Source organism: Gossypium hirsutum, chromosome A09 (assembly GCF_007990345.1).
Source record: "Gossypium hirsutum isolate 1008001.06 chromosome A09, Gossypium_hirsutum_v2.1, whole genome shotgun sequence".
In the NCBI taxonomy this organism is placed as follows: Eukaryota; Viridiplantae; Streptophyta; class Magnoliopsida; order Malvales; family Malvaceae; genus Gossypium; species Gossypium hirsutum.
The window spans coordinates 82913054-82931870 of NC_053432.1; the positions used below are offsets into that span (position 1 = coordinate 82913054).

General features: G+C 30.7%; 1 protein-coding gene across 1 annotated transcript; it reads right to left on the reverse strand.

Annotated features, from left to right (window-relative positions):
* Nucleotides 1-555: 555 nt before the first annotated feature.
* LOC107928567 (U-box domain-containing protein 44) lies at nt 556-5253 on the reverse strand. The gene is made up of 4 exons (XM_016859824.2): nt 4885-5253; nt 3048-4409; nt 2334-2652; nt 556-2232 (listed from the first exon to the last, which is right to left on the reverse strand). The coding sequence occupies exons 2-4, from the start codon at nt 4278-4280 to the stop codon at nt 737-739; spliced, it is 3048 nt and encodes a 1015-aa protein (XP_016715313.2). The 5' UTR covers nt 4281-4409; nt 4885-5253; the 3' UTR covers nt 556-736.
* Between the last annotated feature and the right edge of the window lie 13564 nt (nt 5254-18817).

Here is an 18817-nt window from a genome sequence, read left to right on the forward strand (position 1 = left end):
CGTTTTTTTCAGGTCAAATATCACGTTGATCACCACATCATCATTTTTTTTTTCACCTTATTTGTCCAGTCACCGCTTAACAATCCATTAAGATTTTGACAAAAAATTATATTTTAAAAGTTCAAATGATTGCTAACTTAAGATTAAAATTTCAATTTATTATGATGATAGACTCGATTAATTTTTTAATTATTTTGCTTTAGCTTTCTTAAACAAAGAAACTAAAATCTGAGAATTCCTTTTACTATTAATGGAGGCAAGCGATTTGAGTAGAAACGAGATGCCGCATTTACGGTTTTACCATTGAGTAGAAACTGAAATGCCTTCATTTAGCTCGTGCCTAATTTGGAAACAGGGGGGAAAAAACGATTTCTTCTTTATTTAACATTACCTGCTAAAGAGGTTTTCCGGTAAAATTTGGGATTTTGCATGTGCTTGGGTTCGAGTTTCGCTACATAAAATCGAATAACATACAATTTTCTATGCTTAACTCAGTAGTTAAGCACTATTTATGTTGTTCAATTTGTCTTAACTCAGTAGTTAAACTATCATGAGTTACTCGAACCATTAAGATACTCCTATTCGTCTTGCCAAATAATAGTATTCACAAATAAGTGTAGACCAAATGAAATTTGCATCACAAATATGTACACCAGGAACGTTAACTAATGTCGACATACCCTGGGATATGTCGGTCTAATGTCGAATTCTTAGCTTCAGTGATCATAGTTTTTCATCAAAACAGTCCTGGAATAATAGACGTTGAAGATTTTGAATATCCTTCGAGAAGCGATAGAACTTTCGCAACTTTCCTTCCCGGACGGCTGTCATCGTGAACATTCCGGCCAGTCAGACCAACAAGAAGATATCTAGCTTTTGTTCCGTAGTTGTCCACCATTTCCCTCGAAATGAAAACCTTCTCCAGGAGACCGAGTGCCTCTTCCTTCAGAGAATCCGTTCCCCACGTCAACATATCTAACATGGGATTTATTGCTCCGGCCTCATGCAAGACAATGGCTCCTCTCTGCGTACAACCGTCCTGAACCAATGTTGAAAGAGTCTGAATTGCTTCATAAGCAGTCGCCTCGACTTCATCGTGTAAGAGTTTTACTATGTAAGGCAATGCTTTTGCTTCCAACAGACAAAACGAGGTGTTTACATTGCAAATACCACCATGTGCGGGGCATACAGGAACACGAGATGTTCGAAAACACCAGCAACCAGTTTTTTTGGACGCCACAGTAAGCTTAGGACTGCTCATTGATAGGTTACCAATAAGAGCCGCTGCTCTTGCCTTCGCTGTTACTGATTCAACTTTGAGGAAATTTACAAACAAAGGGTAAGCTCCGTGTTCAACCACAATCTGCTGTGACTTGACATTTGCGGGATCTGTAAACCTAAAGAGAGCACTTAAAGCATGTTCTTTAGCTTCCATCGTCCCGGATTTCAAAAGATTTATAATTGCCGGAAGTCCATCCAACTCGATCAATTTTTTCGTTAGTGATGTTTCAGACTTTGGGAGGTTGGCTAATAAACCGGCAGCGGCCATCTTGACATCACTGTTATAGTCATTTTCGAGAAACCCCACTAGACCCTCCAACCGTTTCGGCATAAGAAGGTATTCTACAACTCCTTGTGATTCGTGTTGAGAAAATAAGAAGAGAAGGTTTACTGCAATTTCTCTTATTTCCGAGTCTGGATCATCGAGAAGAGGAAGGACTAACGATACACCATTGGCAGTTAAAACAGCAGTTTTAACCAGCTGAGCTTCAGACCTGCACATTCCTAACAGTGCACGTAAAGCAGGCCTCCGGAAATTGTTCGATGATTTGGAATTTTGTTGCAAAGCCAACAATTCACGGATGATTGGCTCCAATTCAAGTTGAACCCCTTTTTCATCAACAAAAAATTTAACCCCATTGCTTTCAGAAGAAAGTTTCTCAACAATCTCGGAGCATCTGACTATAAGAATTGTACACACATGGGGAGAGAACATTAGTTTCAGAACAAGAGGAACTCCACCACCAGTAGCAATAAGCTCTTTATTAGCATGACAACTGGATAGTTTAACCAAAACGGATAATGACAACTCCTTTAATTCAATATTGCCGGATGCCACCATCGAAAGCAACGGAGGTATGATCCCTTCTTCACCAAGAACTTTTAAATTCGAATCAACCAATTCCATAGTAACCAATGCTTTCATCATTGACATCCGTGAAGACTCCGGCCCTGAAATGTAAACGGAGGTATCAATGTACACTATGCCGAGTAGGATCATTTAACAAAAAGACAAGATGTTTAAAAAAGGACACATAGAAGGATTTCCCAACCTTGAACGATGTGATCAATGAGTGGTTTATACCACCCTGACTTGGCAGCTCGAGAAATGTTCTCCTCGTCAACATCGAAAAGCTTATTCAATATTTTTTCAGCATAGTCTGCCGACTCTCTGACTGGACCCTTTAGAAGGGTAACAAGAAAAAGAATTGCGCTGCTTTGCTGAGAGAGTTGACAGCAAAAAGACACGTTCCATTTAGATCTATCTTGCAATAACTCATATAGCAGTTCAACTGCAGCCATTGAGATACTTCGATCACGGCCTAAACAAGGAACAATGTAATCAAACCCCTGATGCTCAATCACTTTTTCCTATAATTTTTTGTTTAAAACAACATAGTCAGTAATGAAAGAATTCTCCTCGTCTTTTACAAAGCCGTTCAATGACTGAACAAGAAAACCGAAAATTTAATTTACTTAAAAGCAGGGCAATAAGTTCTAATCAGAATGATTAGCCATAGATAACCCGGTATAGAGTGAATCAAATCCAATTTAGGGTCATTGAATCAAGGGTGTTAATGAATGTATATGTATGTATTTCGTGAATGCATACACGTGTACATAAGTACATATACTAAACAGTATACATTGTCAGGCTCCTCAAAGCCTGCAATACATAATGAATGAATATTTTGTTCACAAGCGGAAATCAGGATTCCATTATACCACGTCTTGGTATTACACCTATAAGTATGCTTACGGCTTACCTTATTTCTTGCATGCCCTTCCACCATATCTTTCAAGGTGATTAAAATCTTCTTCCTGACTTCTCTGTTGTGAGAGCTTCCGAGGATAGAAATTATTCTATCGGTGAGCCCTCCGATGGAAATCCAGTCCTTGTTTATAGAATTTTCTCTGATAAGCTCCTGCATTTGGTTCAAGGCTTCCTCGACTTTTAAATCAACACCTGATGACAACTTTGCCTGACAAGCTCGGATTTTAAGGCAATAGTTCAGTTCTCTCCATTCCTCTATTGATTGCCGGAGTGAAAGGTTAGATCTCAAAGAACTATCTTCGAGAACATCACCGGTATCTGGATCAGTTTTCTTCCCACAGTCAAACCAAGCTTCAATAGCAACTCTCTCGCACGTGGTACCGGTACAAAGGCTTACGGGATCAACCATTACTTCCCCACTTATACGACATTTGAAAGGTTTAAGTGGAGGGATGTACTCTTTCTGTGTATCGTACCGTTCTATAACCTGAGCCCTTTGAAAATACTGCTTCTTCATTTCTTCGTGATCTCTCGCTGCATCCGCTTGAGAAAGTAGCTCGATAACTTGTTCCAAGAAGAGAACTTCAGCTCTTTCTTTCCTATTGCCAGCTTCTTCTATTTCCCTTCTAAAGCTCGCTAGCTCCTTGCTAATTTCAGAAGGCTCAACGGGTACCCCAACTGCCCTTGCTATTTCTTCCAACATATCGTTCGCAAAACACTGGTCACGTTTTTGATCCCTTAGGCCCTGGCTTAACTTGTCAACGATTTGGAGTTGAGAATGCGAAGTCTTGAACTCTACCTTTTGCATCTCACTCTGTAGCCTATTGACCTGATCAGATATACCTGAAAGAACTTCCGTATTGGCAATAGAGAATGCAGCCAAAGACCTTCCAATATCTCTTGTGACTTCTTGCACCTCATGAACAATGTGCCGGCACTTTACAAGTAAGTAGAAACGGCCTCTATTTTTGTATTTCTCAACCAAATTATTCGCCTTCTTGACATCTGCCTCCAGAGCCTCTAGAGCTAGCCTTGCTGCTGGAGAATCATTCAACTGCCGAAGCTGCAATTCCTTCAACACAGGCTCTATGTCAAAGAGATGCTTTGACAGGACTTTGAAACTTTCCTTCTCAATTACAACATCCTTTGCAGCCTGAGCTGTTTTCATTACCTGGTTTGTTACCAAAGCCAAGATAGTCCCAATCGGTATAAGTTCCATTGCCATTGCAATGGGTCGTTCTTTCCCACTAATTCGTTAAGACCAATCGCTAATCCGAAATAGAAATCAATTATCGGATTTCAAAAAGCATCCAACATCTCTCCCTTGAGCAACCTCCCGATACTCTATATCAGGCTGTCAGCAATATACAACCAGCAAAAGGAATTCAGAACAAGCCCTTGTCCTTTATACACCATTAAAACAACAAAATGCAGAATTTACTGAAGAAAGGGAATATAAATTTATCACTAACTTTAACCAATAATTGATGAACTCGAAGTTTAGCTTAGTTGGTTCATGTAATAATCTTTTAAAAATAGTATCCCATCCCAGCAAGTCAATCCTTCCCTATTCCCAGATTATGGACTAATTTGTAACATAAAAAAGACAAAAAGGCATTAATTCAAAAGGGCTTCAATAAACAAATAAGAATCCAATTTACAAACACTAGAATCACACAGTCAAAGGACCCTAATTATAAAAACAGGCAATGAATTTCCATATTTTGATCGGTACCCATGAAAGGAAAGATCATTCAACAAAAGCTTGAATTGCAATAAAATAAAAATAAAAACAAAAACCAAGCCAACAAAGAAGAAAAGTTCCTTACCTTTGAAAAACAAATGGCTCTTTGGAAATCACCATAGAAGTGAAAGAGCAAAGAAGAAGCTTTAATAGTGACCAGAATTATTATTATCAGCTAGGAATCAATTAGAAATGAGAAGTGAAACCAAAATACCCATTTCCATGTTGTACGGAGAGAAGAAGACTTTGATATTAATCAAGTCAAGCTCTTCACTTTTTCTTATTAATTAACTGTAGACTGTGTAGTCCCCATTTCAATTTCATGGTTTATTTAGTAATTTTAATAACAAGGCCTGGGAATGGTGAAAAAATATGGGATTTTTCCAGGAAATTTCAACTCGACAGGGAAAAGTCAAGTGCTAAAAATTCAAACTGGACTTTTTAATTGCATGTGTGGATTTTTTTGCCGACCTTTTCCTGCTCCTAATTCATAAACTTCTTAATCCGGAACTAAAATTAAGCTTTAAATTCTAAAATTCTAGTTAATATATTTTAATAAATGTGCTGATAGAGTTAGTTCTTTCATATGTTATATACTGTCTTTTTCTAAATAAAAAATTTATTATTATAAAAATATTTTTGTGTTTTATATATTTTATTTAAAATCTATTAAAAAATATTTAAACTCAAAATAAATTTTTTTAAAAAAAACATACATACCAAGATTTAAATTTAATACACTAAAATTTTATCATTTCAACTAAAACTTTAATATTTTTAATATTTTTTTATATAAATTTCCTTGTAATCTAATAGTAATTAAGCATTTTTTTACCTTAATTAAGCATCTTTTAAGAATATTTTAAATTTCATTTTTTTATGAATGATTAAAAATCAATCTTCAATAACATCTTTAATATAATTTAAACTCATATATGAATAATCCAATTTATAAAATTAACATTCTCTTATTTTCTCTTATTATTATTTAAATGGTTAATGGTTAACAATGTAATCATAAAACGGAACGGGCCTTCTATGTATTGCATAATAGTTGAAAATTATTGCCCCAAAGCGTTGGGCTACTAAGGTTATAGATGCCCGCTACGATCACAAATTACTTATGCGGGCTTCAAAATCTTTAAGTTCCCATAATTCAGCCTAAATAACTAAATTTATGTAATTCAAAACATTTAGTTTGAATAAATATATAAATATTATTATACTTTTTAAAAAAAAAATTAATCTCTTGATGTAAATTTCGGTCATACCGATACATTCAGGGTAACGATTAGTACAAAATTTTAATATTTAAATTTTTTTATCTTAACTATTTTTAATTATATTTAAAAATATAATATAATCATTTAATTAAGTTATTAAATATAATTAATAATTTTATATAAATATATATTTACATTCTTCATATCTACTTTACAAAACATATTCAAGGTTTATGATTATTCCTCCTAGTAATATTTGCACCCAGGTTATATAAATATATTTACATGTATATAAAGTCTAATTTGCAACTCAATAGACATGATTACGGATATTAGGCTTGGCATACTCAATCCAAATTTAATCGAGCATGGACAAAATTTTTAGTAATTATAGCTGATCCAATTTGATAAATTATTTATATAATAAAATTTTTATAATATTAATATAAAAATTTTATTTAAATCTAGTTACAATCCTAACCACATATTGATATCAGTAAATTCCAAATAATAAAACCATAAATAAATAAAACTAGATGCAAACAGCAAAGCAACGGTTTCCATAGATTTATTTCAATAAATAAAATCATGAGGTATAGTGTGGTAGTAACTGGGAGTTCGATTCCCATTTATAATAATAGAGTAGAACACATTTCATATTTAACCATTCTCTTCTCTAAAAAGCATTTACGATAAAAAGATTTAGTCATTGTTACTGTTGATGGACGATATAGGAAAAATTCGAGATAGAAATATCATCTACTACTTGTTTGCATCAATACTTACAAAAATTTATTTCTATAACTACAATGTTATTTAAGGTTTTAAGGTAAGAAAATATTATTAATTAAATAATTACATTACCTAATAAAATATTTAAATACAAACAAAGCATACAATCTAAATTATAATGATATTCATATCTAATACACTCTCTGTAGAAGTCCAACAAGGCTAATTAACATCTAATTATGTCTCTGCATTGGTCCAAATGGACAATGCCATCAGTTCATGACGATTTAGAGTGACATACAATATGTTTTAATTATTATTATCATGAATTAATTTAAAATCACCTACTTTATTTTTATACGATGAATTTGTTTTCTTTAAGATATTTTCACGGTTGAGACATAGCTGTTGACGAGAAACTTGATTAATTAATACCATCTAACATCACCTATCGCCATTATTCATATTTTATCAATAGGTCAAACTGATTATGGTACCTAATTTACCATTATTAGGACTTGTATCGGTTCCGCTACGGCTCAAATAAGATATTTATAAAACTTTATATTTGTATAGTCTAAATAGTAAAATGGGCCCGGCTGGATCGGTCCAAGATTGAAATTAACATGTTTATAACCTAATGGGAAGTTATCAAATAGCATGTATATAAATTCTTATTATATTTAAATTTTATCTTTTGTATATGTGGTAAAAGTATTATGAAGTTCTCGTATTAGGAGTCAGATTATATTTTGTCTCTTTTATTAAAAAACGGGTAAATTAAACTATGTATGTTGGAGTAAAGAACAAATGGATCATTTTTGTTAAAAATCTCATCCATTCCTATTGTTAAAAATTAACGTAATTATGGAATAACCAGACATTTACACACGGTGTGCCAAGTGTACCTCATGCGGAAGTTTAGAGACCCATTTTTAATAGTAGCAATGGATGAAAATTTTAATAGAAAGATCAATTTAGTCTTTGATCTAATGTACAATGATTAATTTGTCTATTTTTAGTAGAAAGAGCAACATACAATCTAACTCTTATTACAATGACTTCATGGTACTTTTACCATCCATACGAGTATACAGGCAAAGCGGCATTATTCATACTGAGGGTGAAATAAAAATTTATTTAGGGGTTAGAATTAGATGGTAAATTCTTAGGGGTCAAAACATAACTTTAGCATTTTATTAGCTATAGTTTTATAGATTTTAAAGACGGAAAGATTTTCTAGATCAAAATAATCAGGGCCTCTACCTTTAATATGACCATTATTTTTAAGGTGTTCAAATGGTCGGTTTAGTTATTAATTGAATTGAACTAACATTAATCGAATTATCCGAATTGTATAATTCTTTAATCAACCGAATCAATTTTTTTAAAAAAAATTAACCGAATCAAAATATTCCGGTTAGTTCAATCGATTAACCAAATTAACTAAAATTTTATATATTTTTAATTTTTTAGTTAAAACAAGTATAAAATATATAAAAGAATACATTAAAATTAACCGAAATTTTATGTGTTGAAGCACTACATAAGTCTTGAAATTGACACAAAATATTAATTATCAAGTTCAGTTAATTCAGTTAATTATCCGATTTCAAACCGAATTAACTGATAACCAAAATTCTAAAAAATCATCAATTAGCTTTTAACCGGATTAAATTTAACTATTAACTGATTAACCGAACTCGATTAATTCAATTTTAATTCAACTCTGAACACTCTAATTTATTTTATATATCACCAATTAAATCAGGAGTGAAATGACGGAAAAGTTTCCACCAATCTGGAGTTAGATTTTTAAATAACTCCCCCCTTTTTCGCCATATAAAAGAATAATCATAAAGGGTAAATAGGTGAGTGCATATAGCCACTTGCCTAGTTTTTAATTGTTAATCTCTTTTTTATTATTTTCATCGAGTTTAAGGAAAGCAACATCTTGGTGTACCAAAAATACCTAAAATTTAACTTTTGTTTTCACTAACTCCATGTTTCTTTCTCTCTAATATCAAAAAGTTAAAAAAAAAAGGAAACCATAAACATTAATTATATATAAAAGAACAAAAGTCATAACTGTTAAAGAACAAGGAGATATGTCTTCACAACATTTAATATATATATATATATGTAAGTGTAGGGTGTAATAGTAAAATATACTATATTTTTTTAAAAAAATATTAATTTAAAATTTAGAGATTACATTATTGAGAGAGACAATTACGAACTCTAAATATAAATAGTAAAATAAATATAAAAATACAAAAATATTTTATTTTATTGTGCAAAAATATTACGTGATATATTAAACTATTGCAGAAAAAAACTTATTTTAAAATCAACCCAATGAGCAATAAAATTTATCAAATCAATCCAATCAAAGATAAACCCTCTTTTATCTTCTTAAAAGACCAAAAAAAAGGTAAAGAAATCATGCCGGGCTTTTAACATTACAATGCCCAGTGTTTTTTTAAAGAATAAACTAATGTCATTAAATTATTATTAAGTTTATGTTTTGATCATTAAATTTTAAAAAATTATAAAATGGCCACTTAATTATTTAAAAGTCTCATTTAAGATGTTGCGCTGTTAAAATTATTGAATTAAATAATAACTTTTAATAGTTTAGTGATTTACATGAAAATTTTTGAATAGCTCAATAACTATTTTTTAATTTTTATAAGTTAAATGACTAAAACATAAATTTAATAATAATTCAGTGATCTTAAGTGTAATTTTTTTAAATAGCTTTTTTTAAAGTATTAGAGCTAAAATTTTTATGTCGAAATTTTAAATTAAAATATTAATTTTACGACTTATTCAATAAGTTAAAAAGAATTTAAATTAAATTATTAGTTGATCCTTAAAATAAAAATATTAAGTAAAATATTTAAAATAAAACAAAAATATTTTATGATTGCACTAATAATAATTTAATTGATTAATTGCCAAGTGTTTGATTAAAGAAACGTATTATAAAAATGGAAGACAACTAATTTCCCTATATAATGAATTGTTTAAAAAGTAAAGTGGTCAAGCACTCATCAAAAGATTTATATGAAAGGTTGGCCACTATTAAAGCAAAATGCCAAATACTCAAATAGTAAGTAGTAAAGTCTAAGAGTTAGATCATTTGCTTATATTACAAGTTTTATAGAGTTTTAAATAGAAATATTGAATTTCTAAAATAAATTTATATTAAAAAAAAAGTAGTACCGATTGTGTATTATCTCAATTAGTATGTGCATTGTTACAAATATAGGAAGATGTGAGTTTGAATATGCTAAAACGTATTATCCTCTTAGTTATAGGTTGGGAGAGTTATCTAAAAAAATAGATATAATCAAAATTTGTAATAAAATTTAAAAAAAAAATTAAATTCAAAACTAAGTCTAGCCATATTTATTAGGTCCGACTTTTTTTATTCTTACTATATATTAGTGGTATAATTTTTAAAAAAAAAAAGGTTTAAGAATATTTTTTTCTTAAAGAGATATCGATGATCATGTACAAATCATAGATTTTTTTTATCAAATTTATTATTATATTAAGCTTCACTATATGAGTTATGTTAGAATATATTTTGATTATTAGTTGTTTTGTCTAAGAGTTATAATACTTGATATATTGGTCGTAATTATATAAATGTGTTGATTATAATTTCAATTCTGATTTTGTATTGTAATGATTGGTTTCAATTGTAGTTATGATTAATTCGATTGATATTGATATTATTAAATTGTGGGGCTAATTTGACTATTAACAACACAAATTTGAATTATATATATAGGCAATCTATTTCTATCCATTACCCATTAACAACAATAAACCGCGAGAAAAAGTAAAGAAAGGAGAAAATCAAGCCTTATTTGGTCAGATTTTTTTAGTTTAAGGGCTCAGTTGGATGCAAAAAATTCAATAGATCTTAATTGATTTTTTTTTTAAATTCGAAAGTTTATGATGATATTAAACCTTAAATAAATTATTATTAAAAAAATCATCAATTAAAAATTTCTAGAATACCATTCAAATTGGACCATGAAAAAAATGGCCGGTTGTTTATTTAGAATAAACAATAAACTTGACATATATCTATCACAATACGTATATAATTACTCATGATAAGAATTGAATCTAAATGTATAAAAACTTAAAATTTTAACCTTAACCAATAATATCAACGCCTTATCCGTGATATTGATATAATAATAATAATTTATAGATAATGACAATAGGTCACAAAAGAGAAAAAAGATCATTCATTGCAAAAAATTAGTAGTCACGATAAAATGGTGGGTTATGACTTTTGTGGCTAAATATAGAGTTTTTATTGTAGCGTAAAATAATTGTGATGACAAATCTGCAATTTTTAGTATTTATCTGGAAATTAATGGGATGTTTTATGATCAATACATTGAATAAATTCTATTTGGTTCATCTCTATCATGACCTCGAAGATTATTATGCATTTTTTTCATTTTATATCGACCAGCCAACATAATTGAATATCTAGATTATTAATGATTTTTTTATTTAGTGTCACTAAAAACTCAATTTAAATATTTAAAAATTTTAATCAATTTATATTACAACAATTATTTTGAGAATAATGTTTTGCAAAGTTGAACAAAGAAGATGTGGTTGGAGTTAATAATCCTACATCTGTTGAGACTTATTCCATAAATTTATTTATTAAATAATTTAATCTCAACCTACTCAACTCATGTAATAATAACAGTAGACTCACGTTCACGTTGTATAATTGTTTACCCATGCATGCAGTCTCCTCTATCATTTACTCTCATTCTCCCCAAGCACCTATACTTATAGAGAGTTTAAACATTCCTATAAACAAATGAAATAATTAAAGAAAAATATCTCAATAAAATGTCCCAAAATGATGAACAAATCTAGCAAGTCAAAAACCAATGCACATGGATCAAGGATTTTTTTTGTTAATCTGTGGAGTTATTTACATGAGATTTGTTTTATTTGGGTTGTTTTATTGAAATAAACAATGGTTGATATGGGATCGGAAGTTAGTGTATGAACCTATTTAAGCACCAATTTCTTTCCAATAATTTTTAGTATCTTTACTATTTTAGCTTTCATTTGTTTTTTTTTAATTCCAACATGAAAAATTTAATGATATTCGTATTACCGGGATACAACTCAATTAAGTAATAATGAAAATAAATTATATTATTTGAGATACTTTATAAAATATATTATATTGCTTTAAGAGCATTTTTGTCATTTTATATTTTTTTATATAAAAAATAAAACTATTAATACTCAAAATAAGATGGGAATCAAGCCTTTAAAGATGTTAACATTTATACTTTATTATTCAACTAAAATTTTATTTGTTATTTATAGATATATTTATTACATAATTTTAGTGGCCATATAATCTAATGCAGAGACGAAACTAGAGGGATTGACCGGCCCCCTAAAATGTAAAATTTTGCATTTAGACTCTTTGGAATTTTTAAAATTTTAATTTGTAAATGTAAAATTACACTTTAGCCCCCTAAAAATAATAAAATTTTGATTTAATTATTTAAAAATTATAAAGATATAGACTATTAAAATGGTGAAATTATATTTTTACTATCATAAAAATTACAATTTAATTTCGGCCTCCCCTAAAAATTTTTTCTAACTTTCCCCTGATTTAGTGTGTATATATACATATTGTGTGTTATAATAGAGCATGATACATTCTATTTAAGTCTCAGCACGCATGGGTTGTTGGCTCAAATTTTATTTTGGTTTAAGTCTCACCATATGTAATTGCTGTCTAGATTTATTTTAATGTAGGTTCAGACAGGAACAAATCTGGAAATATTTTCAGTTGAGTGAAAATTGAATTATAAATTTTTAAAAAATTAAAATATAATTTTATATTTTTGAAAACGATGAAATAAATTGTTTTCATTTTTGAAGAATAAAATATAATTTTAGTATAATAGAAATGGTAGGTAATGACAACACAATACCTCACATAGAAAAAAAATGCCAGATTTTAGTAGTGAATATAAAATGGTGGATCACGACTTTTGTTGTTAAATATAAATATAAATATAAATATATGTATATCTCTATATATATATATATATTTCCTTGTCGTTAAACTAATTTGCATGTTAAATGTGCACTATTTTTGGATTTTATTTGAAAATTAGTTGGCTATATAATTCAACAAATTTCCAGTTAGTTGTATTCTTATCACAACCTTGAATTTTTTTTGTGTTTTTTTCGTTGTATGTTGACTGGCCAATACAATTGAATATCTATATTATTTGTTTTCAAATAATAGAGGGATAAGTTAAATTTTAATTCTAAGTTTTTAAGAGTTTAATATATAAATTTATCATCTATTAATTTTTAATTTTATCATTTTTATGAAATTAAATAGATTTTTTTTATTTTTGAAAAAAATTACCATATATTAACTTTAATTTTTTTAATTTTAAGGAGACGCTCCTCCTCCTAATATTTGCCCATGAGATAAGTGATATGTTTTTATCAAAAAGAGTAATACTTCTATATTTATTTTTTAAAATTAGTTTTTATTTTTTTAAAAATACATGTTTGATAATTAGAAATAAAAAAATAATTTTAATAACGAAAACATGTTCAATTATTATTTTTCTCTAACAAAAATAAAATAAAAAAAATTACATTTATATAGATTCAAAATAAGGGATTAGACTTAATATTAAAAAAAGCTACTGTTAATTTTTTTAGTTTATGCGGGTTTGAATTAGGTAAATTGACTAAAATCTCTTATTTTCATCATTTTCAATCTTACAAAGCATTGTTCATATAATTTTTTATTGTTTTAAAAATTTTAAAATATTTTCATCTTTCAAAAATTATTTTTAAAATTTTCAATTAAACACGTTTTCTTCGATATTTTCTAAATAACTTCTATTTCTTGAAACTAAAAGTTTACAATTAAACAGGGGAAAACCAAGGGAATTGGCAGGGTCCCGACCCCTCTAAAATAATTTTTTTATTTAAATAATTTAAAATTTTTAAAATTCTAAATTAATAAAAATAAAATTATACTTTAATCTCTCAAAATGATAAAATTTTAATTTAATCCCTTAAAAAATATATTTTTATTATTATAAAAATTATAATTTAATTTTCACTCTTAAAAAAAAATTTAACTTCACCTCTGCAATTAAACCTTCAACTACAAAAATGAAGATAATCCTTTTAATTTTGGTAAACTTAAATCCTCCTTCCAAATTCCAACATGTGTGTAATTCTATCATAATTTCTTTTATCTATTTTAATATATTTTGTAGTATATGTTTTTTATTATGCAATTATATTATCTTCAGCTTATCAAATTGGAAACCGCCGTTGAAATTTTGGTATAAAAAATATTAAAAATTATTTATTAGAAGCTGTCACTTTATATTTTCAGAGTTAGGTAAATTGCTGTGAGCTGGGGATGCTGGCGTAAGCCAACATGCGTGCTACATGTTTTTACTGCCTGCCACCGATTTCTCTGTTTACATAACGTATTTCACTAAAAAAATTCAACATTAACACTAATATTAAAAAATAATAATAAATATTGATGATATATTTATTTTATTAGTATAAATATTATTATTATAAAAAATGTGAGTTTTAATTAAACTGAAATACATTATCCTCTTATTTATAAGTTAAAAAAATTATAAATAATTTTAAATATAGTATAAAATATAATAAAAACTTATAATAAATTAATTTTTTATTGATTTAAATTTAAAAAATATACATCAATAAAAATCAAACAACTTTTGTTTTGCTTTTTTTTTTAAATTTATATATGATTTCTTGAACGGTTGATAATTTGTGAAATGAGGCGCGGTGGGCCAGCAGCAATGCTTCATATATGGCACTTTCAAAGCCGTCCAAATAAGTCCAAATGCATTGTTAAACGGCACACCAGTCTACTTTTAGCACATATCATATGTTTGTTTGACTAAAGTCTTGGATCAATGGCAGCCGAAACTCTTCAAAGCTGTTGCATACTTTTATGTATCTATCGAGTTACCAAATAGTCCATTTTTAGTAGTTAACTCAAATTCTATTGTTTGTGCCGTAAAAGTATTATAATAATCCCTATAACATAGATTGCCTTTTAAAAGGATAAAAGAGTCATAGCATAGCAGTCCCTGCAGAATTTTGTCTCTTTTTCGATTGTTTAGATGAGGAAGATGCGGCTTAATTGAAAAATATGGGAGTGTGGGTTTTTTTTTATTACAAAAATCAGTGTAAATCTATAGAATATTACACCATACTTGGAAGAACTTCATGTAGTAATTGAATATATTTTTAGCTAATGGTGTTGACTACGTTATTTTTGTTGTCCTTTCTAAACACATATATTAATTATATCGTCTAATTTTACTGAAATAGATCGTTAATAGTGTTGTTACAATAGGGTCGGAAGCGCACAATTAAATACTACTATTATACCCTCAAATATTGAAAGAAAAATAGGACAAGAAAGAACACAAGAGTTTTAACGAGGTTCGGTAAATTATACCTACGTCCTCGGGCACTAACACCAGATGATAACTTTACTATCTCCAAAATATTACAAACAAATAAAATTCCTTAAGAATTCTCAAATGGGAGAAGAGAGAAAACTAAGAGAGAAAAGATTGGTTGGGATGATTGAAATGAGAAATGAGAAGGCCTATTTATAGTTGAGGTTCAAGGACCAAATAATAAATAGCCCATTATCTCAATGACCAAAAAAATTTATCCCATGCCACTTTTTCAAAGTCAACTTTAGGTTGCTAAACTTGCACCACTTTGTATTGTTTGCCATTAATGTTGTCTCCTATTAATGTTAACAATCTCCACCTTGAAGATTTAATTAGGATAATCACATCTTCACACACTTCCTTCAACTCCCCAAATTCGATAAAGCTATCTTTTGTAGTGCCTACAAATGCGCTCTCGAGCGCCATACACCTGAAGGTGCTCAAATTCTCAGGATGTTAATCAAGTTTAAACAATGATTAAACTTGATTGTTGTTACCACCTTGGTCATCATATCTGCGGGATTATCTGCTGTCGGAATCTTCTGAAGTAGAATTTTTCCTATTTCAAAGACTTCCTGCACAAAGTGATATCTTACGTCGATATACTTGGTTCTTGAATGATAGACTTGTTTTTTCGCTAAATGAATAGCGCTCTGACTGTCACAATATAGACTAATGTGACTTTGAACAACTCCCAAGTCTTTCAACAATCCATTAAGCCAAATAGCCTCCTTAACAGCTTCTGTAACTGCCATATATTCTGCCTCTGTAGTAGACACAGCTACTGTAGACTGTAAGGTAGACTTCCAACTCACTAGGGCTTTAGCAAGAGTAAACAGATACCCCGTAGTTGAACGACATTTATCTAAATCACCAGCAAAGTCGGAATCAACATATCCAACTACAAACTGACCAAGTGTTTCATCCTTCTCAAAAACTAAACCAATGTCTACGGTTTTTCGAAGATACCGTAGAATCCATTTCACAGCTTGCCAATGTCCTTTTCCAGAATCATGCATATACCTGCTTACAACTCCAACAACTTGTGAAATGTCAGGCTGCGTACATACCATCGCATACATCAAACTCCCAACTGCATTAGCATATGGGACTTTTGCCATATATTCTCTTTCTTCTTCAGTTTTCAGAGATAATTGAGCACTAAGTTTCAAATAAGAAGCAAGTGGGGTACTTACATGTTTTGTGTTTTCATTTACACCAAAACATTGTAATACCTTTTTCAAATATTGCTTCTGATTCAAACAAAGCTTGCCTATCTGTCTATCTCTACTTATCTCCATGCCGAGAATCTTCTTGGCCTCACCTAGATCTTTCATCTCGAACTCTTGATTCAACTGAGCCTTCAGCTTGTCTATCTCCTTTTGGCTCTTCGAAGCGACTAACATGTCATCAACATATAAGAGTAGATAAATGAAAGATCCATCATGCAGCTTCTGCAAATACACATAATTGTCATATTTTCTTCTTGTGTACTTCTGCCTTCTCATAAAGCTATCAAATCGCTTGTACCACTGCCTCGGGGATTGCTTCAATCCATATAGCGATTTGTTCAGCTTACAAACCCAATTTCTACCATCAGCATCTGTGTATCCTTTGGGCTGAGTCATATAGATCTCCTCTTCTAACTCACCATGCAAGAAAGTCGTCTTAACATTAAGTTGAGCTAGCTCCAAATTCAACTGTGCTACCAAGGCTAACAAAATTCAAATGGAGGAATGCTTCACAACAGGGGAAAATACATCATTGTAGTCAATTCCCTCCTTCTGAGCGTAGCCTTTAGCTACCAATCTTGCTTTGTAGCGAACATCTTTCTTGCTAGGAGATCCATCTTTCTTTACGAATACCCACTTGCATCCGATTGCCCTTTTACCTTTCGGTAATTTCACCAACTCCCAAGTATTGTTCTTCCGGAGAGACTGCATTTCTTCATCCATGGCGCTTTTCCATTTGTCACTTTCTAAGCTTTGCATTGCTTCTTGATAAGTGACAGGAATATCATCATCAACAACGTGAAGGGCGTAGGCTACCATATCAGTAAATCGAGCAGGTCTACGAATTTCTCTCCGTGGCCTTGCAACTGCAACTGGTTCTGGTGTACTTAATGGTTCTTGGGTCAGAACCTCTTCAACCTCTAATTCCTCCATTGTGGCTGGAGAATTAGACTTATTAACTGGACAAATCCCCATCTGCTCAAACTCCACCTGTTTTGGAGTACACTCCACCTGCTGTGGAGTATCGCTTGTCTGAATATCTTCATCTGCTGCCTTTTTCAATGTGGCAAATTCATCAAAGGTAACATCTCTGCTACAGATCATTTTCTTTGTGTCTAAGCACCAAAGACGAAATCCCTTCACTCTAGAAGTGATTCCCATAAAGAGAGCTTTCTTTACCCTCGGATCTAATTTTGACTCCTTCATATGGTAATATGTAGTGGATCCAAACACATGTAAGGAATCATAATCTGTAGCCGGTTTTCCAGACCATACCTCCATAGGAGTTTTTCTTTCTAATGCAGATAATGGCAAACGATTAACAAGATGGCCAGCGTATGTCACAACCTCAGCCCAAAATTGCTTGCCCAACCCAGCATTGGACAACATACATCGAACTTTCTCCAGCAATGTTCGATTCATACGCTCTGCCACTCTATTCTGCTGTGGTGTATCCCTAACTGTGAAGTGTCGAATAATACCATACTCTTGGCGCACATCGAAGAACGGATCACTTTTATATTCCCCTCCATTGTCCGTCATAAGCCGCTTGATTTTCTTGCCAGTCTGGTTTTTTATCATAGTTTTCCATTTAAGAAAAACTCCAAGCACTTCATCCTTAGTTCTCATGGTATACACCCAAACTCTTCTGGAAAAGTCATCAACAAAAGTAACAAAATGGTGTTTTCCTCCCAACGAAGGTGTTTTGGAAGGCCCCCACACATCTGAGTGAACATATTTCAAAATACCTTTTGTATTATGGATAGCAGTGCCGAATTTCACTCTCTTTTGTTTTCCCAGAACACAATGCTCGCAAAATTTTAATTTGCAAGCCTTTGCACCTTTCAACAATCCTTGCTTTGCCAGAATTTGCAAGGATTTTTCACTGGCATGTCCCAACTTCATATGCCACAACTGCATTGAGTCCAATTCTTTGTTACCGGAAGCTGCAGCGACTGCTCCAATAACTGTACTACCTTGGTAGTAATACAAGTTATTTTTCCTGATGCCCTTCAATATCACAAGTGCACCAGATGTCACTTTTAAAATCCCATCTCTCACAGTAACAACTGAACCATTGGATTCCAAGGCTCCCAATAAGATGAGATTTTTCTTCAAACTGGGCACGTACCGAACATCAGTCAGAACTCTGATTGATCCATCTTGATTCTTTAATTGGATTGAACCTATCCCAACAGTTTTACAGGCATTGTCATTGCCCATATAAATAACTCCTCCATTTAGTTCTACTAAAT